The 6,445-nt window shown below is 49.9% G+C and overlaps 1 protein-coding gene across 1 annotated transcript; it reads left to right on the top strand.

The window, feature by feature from the left end:
- Positions 1-1,339: 1,339 nt before the first annotated feature.
- On the top strand, positions 1,340-2,553 carry W97_09360 (uncharacterized protein; the record flags this gene model as incomplete). Its single annotated transcript, XM_007787221.1, has 1 exon — positions 1,340-2,553. A coding segment is annotated over one exon (1,214 nt), but the record flags the coding sequence as incomplete, so codon positions are not given.
- Positions 2,554-6,445: the final 3,892 nt, after the last annotated feature.

Here is a 6,445-nt window from a genome sequence, read left to right as displayed (position 1 = left end):
CGAAGGGAAGGACGACATTGTTTCCCTTTTCTAAGAATAGGGCCATTATTTGGTAGTAAGTAACCGAAGGGAGTCGGTTGTGAACCAATTGATCGTCCAAGACAACAAGGCTGAAGGCTGACACATAGCGTAAGGATGTTGGGTCGTGAATACTTTAGCACGCAGGCTAGGCATCCCACTCTCGAGTCCTCAGCCATCCCTGCTTCTATGATTCGTAGAAAGTATCATACACTTGGGCATCACGCATCTTCTCTACTCCTGCTCCTCCTCCACACGTCCTGACACATACTGACTTCCTTCCTCTCAGAGGCGAGAATCGTCCACTTCCGATAACATACCTCCAAGGGAGCTAGTCACAACGTTCGGAAGTAACCCGCTCTTCTGCAGACATACACAGCACAGCCTCAAAGGACTTTCTCGTCTCCAGAGCAGTGCAAACGGACTTTTAAAACAGGAGCTACTCGTGCTCGCTTCTAAACACGTTCTCTTCGCTGAAAACTTGCTTGAGAAGGCCAGTGAATACTCAACTAATTTGCATCGAGGATCGATTAGGAGAGCAAATAGTGAAAGAGATAGCCGAATAAACTCGGCTAACTGAACTCACCCCCTTCTACTTGCTTCCGAGGACCTCGCTTCGACAAGGTAGTGAAAACAGAACCCGTCATGAACGTCCAAGAATAGAGGAATGTAACGTACTGAAAAGGAGGTCTTTCGTGAGCCAATCAAGTGCCCAAGACACCAGGGCTGGGGGCTGAAGCACACCATATCGATGGTTGGCCGCGAATACAGTAATACTCCAGCTGCCAAGACGGATATATTACCCCCCGAGTTCGTATACGAGATGCTCAGTATACGCCTTCACAAAAGGATGTGCCCATAAGACGAGCGGCCCCGAAAATGCTTTTTGTTCCATCCCTCAATGTATAAGTAGGCCACATCGAAACTCTGCCCTTCTCATATTGGGAACAATTCAATCAACCTCTTCCACTCACCATGAAGTATCCAACCCTCCTCTCTTTGGTCGTTGCCCTCGCCATCGTCCGGGTCTATGCCTTGCCCTTATCTGTTATCGATGTCTATAAGGCCTGTCTTTCTTATAGTCATTCGAACCAGTGAGCCTCGATTACCTACGACCCTATCGCACTGGCATCCTTCACTATTGTTGACCCCAGGACAATCCTTCCAGAACTCACTCTTCCTACTCGCCCGTATACGCTCCCAATAATTCCTCAATTTACACGAACCCACCATATCATCGATGTTTTCGCGCCTTACACGAACACCGGCGACCCCGTTCAACCTTTCCTTCGCGCTCGCGAGACAGCTCAAAGCAGCCCAGGCAATGCCCTCGACATCGCCGGTGGTGTTTTCGATTATGATTATCCGCCAATCAATGTCGCCCGAGACATCGAAAAGGCCGCTCGCGAGGAAAACAAAGCAACCATCGACAACCACCCCCGCCAAGTCACCGACCCGGTCCTAGTAGTCACACTTGCTCATGCCACAAGGACAACCACACTTCCTCAAACCACGAAGGCAATAACAACGATCAGGGGAGACCCCGGTCCAACCTTCTCACTCCCTTATACCACCATGCCACCCCCAGACATCAACGGCGACCCAATCGATACTCTCAATATTCCTCCCCGGAACGCAGCTGCCCCCGGAAATTCACTTGACGTTGTCGGCGGCGTATTCGACTATCGCGCTGGCATCCTGGCTCGAGACCCCTGGCACCACAGTGACCCCGTTCAAGGTCACGGTGACTGTTCCGATGATTTGAGCCAAGTTGAGAAGAGAGACGCCGATGCCAGTGGTACCAGTGTGAACAATGGATTGAGCGAGGAGACTGACGAGGAGGCAGTGGACCACCAGGCGGTCTTCAAGAAGAGATCCGCGAGAAACGGCGGGAATGTGGTTGGGAATGGCTTCCTCTTAGAACCCAAGGATGAGAGAGAGGTTGTTGGGGTGGCTTCTAAGGGCATGTGGGGCAATGATTCGGGCAGGAAGAGAGAGCTTGGTACTATTGGCGGTGGCGGTGGCGGTGGTTCTGAACCAGGTCCCCTTGGAAGTGGGGCTGAGAGTAAGGTCGTGAAGAGAGACAGGGCAGATCATTCTGGCCCAGTCACCTCCAAAGCCGAGTTGGAGAAGAAAAGCGGTGACGCGATCTTTAAGAAGAGAGAGGCTGGGATCATAGGGGTCGGCGGTTCCACTGCCCGGCCAGCTCCCGCTTCAGAACGCAATGGTAAGCGAGGTTTCGAGATTAGTAACGGAGTCATGTCAGAGGTTGAGGAGGAAAGTAAGGGCAGCCAGCCAATTTTCAAGAGAGATCCGGGAGTTGACACGGGTGGCTTAGTTCCCCCAGCTCTTGAGGAACACGTCACCAGCGACCCGATCTTTCGTCGCGATCCATCTACCATTGCAAAGACCAACGACAAACGCGACATTGACATTGAGGAGAGAGAGCCCAGACTCTGCTGGGGATGTTATTGGAACTCGGTCAAGGGCGCTGTTGAAAGTAGGGGTGGCATATTGCCTGAGCACAGCGGCTAGAAGGAGGCGGGCACTGTTGCAGGTACTGTCGGTGTTCCACCAGGTGCTGATGGCACTGCCCCACAGGTGGAAGAGTGGGTTTCAGAGGCTGGTCCTCTAGTCTCACGCTGGCTATAGCGTTCATATCGTTCCTCGTTGCTCGGAATGGGAGGATACTGCTCCAATTCTGTGGCGGCACAGCCTTCATCTCGTCGCATGTGCTATGTTCCCGTCTTGTTGTAGCACTGGTGCCATAGCGTCGCTTACAACGATCTTCGACATTCAGCTGATCGACTGCATCGGAACTTCGTTCTGGTTCGGTGCCTGCCTGCCCTCCCTCCCTGTACTGCGACAACACCATCAAGCTATGACTCGAGGCCTGGTGAGGACGACGAGGAGAAAGAGGAGCGGAGAGAAATGCGTGGAGGTCAAAAGTGGTAGAAAAAGAGTCCACATAAGATCAAGGACGATTCTCAGAGCGTAGATTTGGAGGGAAAGGGGAGGCAGATATAGAATCTAGCGTAGCAGGCGGGATCGAGAGGGACATATCGGCGCATCCAGTTGTCCAGGAATCGCGAGAGAGCGCTTGCTAGCTGCAGTTAGTGAAATAACGGTCAGATTTCGAACCTCGGCGGCTTGTAGGACGCGAAAAGAATACGTCATGCTTAAACGTTAAGGGGATGGCTGAGTCTAGACTTGGTGGGGTGAGGGGTAAGCGTGAATACGTCACCAATGAGCTTTGAAAACGATCGAAGGAGACGGCTGAGTAATGCAACAGCCTTGGCCGAACTTGGGTAAATTGCTGCTCGGCATCTTTAGCCGGCCCACAGGGAGCCCGAATTGGGCCCCGAGGTGCCGGAAACTAGCTCCTCTTGTGGAGACACTGGACGATTGAAGGCGGGAATAGTCTTTTCTCTCTCACTGCATTCGAATCAGTGTAATACCCCAGTCCGTAGAAGGGTGACTCCTCCTTCACCAAAACTGTGGCTGGGGGAGCTGAGCCACACATCGCATAGCCACTTACGTGACTGGGAAGGTCTATGATCAACTAGTCAATCGCAAGTCAAAGCCAGAATATTGAAGGAAGTGACGATAGCAATAGATCACAACTCAACAGTGTATGAAGCGGGGTTACAGGGCATCCGGCTGGCGCTGGAGATGTCAGAGCGGCTGGCGCAAGAGGCGCGACCGCACGACAAATTCATGATTCCAGCTCCATGTTCAGTACCCTCTTATTCTCAAAATAGGGTCCACACCACCAGGCAACACGGAGAAATCGACTCCTGCCAAAAAGTGATCCCGGTCAGAAAGTGGAGCATAGCTGTGGGGGCTGGCAGTGCCCATCGCCAACCCTGCGGCCAACAATCCAGCGCTGCTAGCCTTCATCCGGAGCCATTTCTGGGAGCAGAGTCCATTTTTGGCCGCGAAAGCCTACTGCACGCGTCCACGTCGCCGCGGCTGGAAATATCTTTTGAAGACACGGGTCTTTGAAGATAGCCAAGTATAGAGGTGATGGTAGGAAGCCCGCAGAAGCGCGGGTTGTTGGCGGTGAAGCCGCACGGCGCGATCGCGTCGTCTTCACCACCCGCCGTGCTGCTTACTGCCTCCACTTAAGCAGCACATCCTTACCACCTAGTGAGGCCCTTTTAAGGGAAACTAGAATACAAGAACCACCCAACATACGGCTACCTAGCCCGCAGCCAGGCCTAAAGCTAGTCTTATCAACCGGTAGATATAGCGCGTCCCAGACGTACGATAGGGTACCCTTAGGCTTACACCAGCTCTAAGATCGCGAGGAAGGCGGCGAGAGCATAGAGGAACCTCTTTCTTAAGAACTTATTAAGGCTAACACGCTGTAGATCCTTCGTATGAAACTTGTTAAGGCCCTGCCTAGAGAACTTATTAAGGCCTCTCCGAGAGGGCCTACCCGGTACACACCCAGGAGACTCAGTGGAGAGCCTTAATAGACGTGGTACGCACAACCTACAATAAGGACACAGGCCAGTAGTGGAGGAAGGCTCTAAAGAAATTACAGTCCAGTTATATAAAGACTCAACATGTTAGAAACATAGACTAGCTTAAGATAAGGAGGGAACACAAGATTAGTTAGTAGAAGCAGGTGGAGTAGGTTACCTAGTGTGGGATTTATCTCTAAGGACTCGCTCCTACAAGATAGGGTTGGTTAGGCTTTCTATCCATATTCCATATTCTATACAGGCCTCTATAGATTATGGATTATGGAGCATGCCTCGTATGGAAGCTTATTCTATACGTATGGAATACGGTAAATGACGTTATACGCTATAACTCTCATCTTCTAAAGGATCTAGTATCGAGGCTCGCCATACAGCCGTTCTGCCCGCGTTCTCCTATCTCTCCTCTACCAGCTTAATAGGAATGCCCTAGGTGATACTAGTTTTAATCCAGCTCTTTATACACTCTCCCCTCTTAATTATACGACTTCTAAGCTAGCATCTATCCTAGGATATTATATAGCGTGCACCTAAAAAGACGCGCTTAGATTCAGCGGACATAGCGGGTATTAAAAGAATATCTATAGCTATTCTTAAAAGGCGCGGATATTGTTATTGCTACTCCTCTTAGAGCTACTAAGCGAGCGCCAAATAGTCAATAGCAATAGGCGTTTGAGCGGTGAAGGATTTATATTCGTCGAGTTCGTTTATTATATGTCTAACGATATTAAGCTCTTGTGTGAGTAGATTGTACTTATCTGGCGGCTGTAACTTATTAATTAGTCTAGGCGTCGTGGCGGCAATCGGTAGCCCTTAGTAGTGATCCTCCTAATACATCTTTACGGCATCAAAAACTGCCTTATGCCATGCTTTTAGCCAGTTCTTCTTGATGTGGGCAGTACGCCGCGATGGATGGAGGATTATTACCGCACTATAAGTAGAGCTCTTGTCTGTGAGCTGATAGTACTTATTAAAGATAGCCTAAGAGGTGGCGATGCAGCTGCGGAGTAGGTGGTTGTCTCTATACTTATTAAAGGCTTGAGTATAGTGCTTATAAAGGATATCTATAGTAAAAAGCGTTCGATCGAGTGTGGCGTAGCGGCCCTCTATAAGTTGGGTTATCCTCCAAAACGGCTGAAGGAAAGAGCGCGTCTCTCTTAATATCCGCTAGTTCTTAGGCGTTAGATAATTCTCTTATAAGCTCTCGTATTACCTTTTCTGGTACCATTCAACATGCTCCTAAAGATTAAGTACAACGTCCAAAAGAACAAACTATAAGTTCCAGCGCGTGTTATTGTCAAGCGCTAGTGCTCTACCAGCATGCTTCTTTAATAGGTTCCACCTGTAGTCATTTTCTCACATATGGATCACGGTATTATAGACTTTGCCAAGAGGACCTAAACGTCGCCAGCCAAGCGCCTTTTATGCCTTAAACCCGTCAATAAAGTTAGTACCGAACGCGGCCTCGTCGTCCTCTTCGATCTGCTTAAGGGCCGCTTATACGGCTTCCTTGGAATCTATAAAAAGGAAGGCTTGTACAACGAGGTTAATGATATGGCCGTGGCACCGGATCCGCTGCTTCTTCGCGTTCTAAATAATGCCTTTTCCGTTTAAATATTCGCTAAGCAAGCGGCAGAGTTTGTCGTTAGAACCATGATTGTCACTAGTGTAGAAACCAATCTTGTGCCAAATATTGTAATCTTGGAGGACGTGATGAAGAAGCTTCTATTGCTCGGCTCCACCATAGCTGCTAGGGCCATCAAGTCCTGGCAGCTCTGAAAGAGCCAGTAACGCCTATAACGTCTCTTTGGAGTCGGGGTCAACAAATTTGACACAGGTTCCGAGGAAGGCTTTATGATTAGGAGCGGACTAGACATCGGTAGATAGGTGAAGCTTCGAGGGCGACGATTAGAGCTTTCTTCGCAGGATATCTTTGTGGG

This window comes from Coniosporium apollinis (assembly GCF_000281105.1).
Source record: "Coniosporium apollinis CBS 100218 chromosome Unknown supercont1.134, whole genome shotgun sequence".
NCBI classification, from domain to species: Eukaryota; Fungi; Ascomycota; class Dothideomycetes; genus Coniosporium; species Coniosporium apollinis.
Note: the sequence above shows the minus strand (reverse complement) of the source record. Positions and strands in the feature narration are given on the sequence as shown.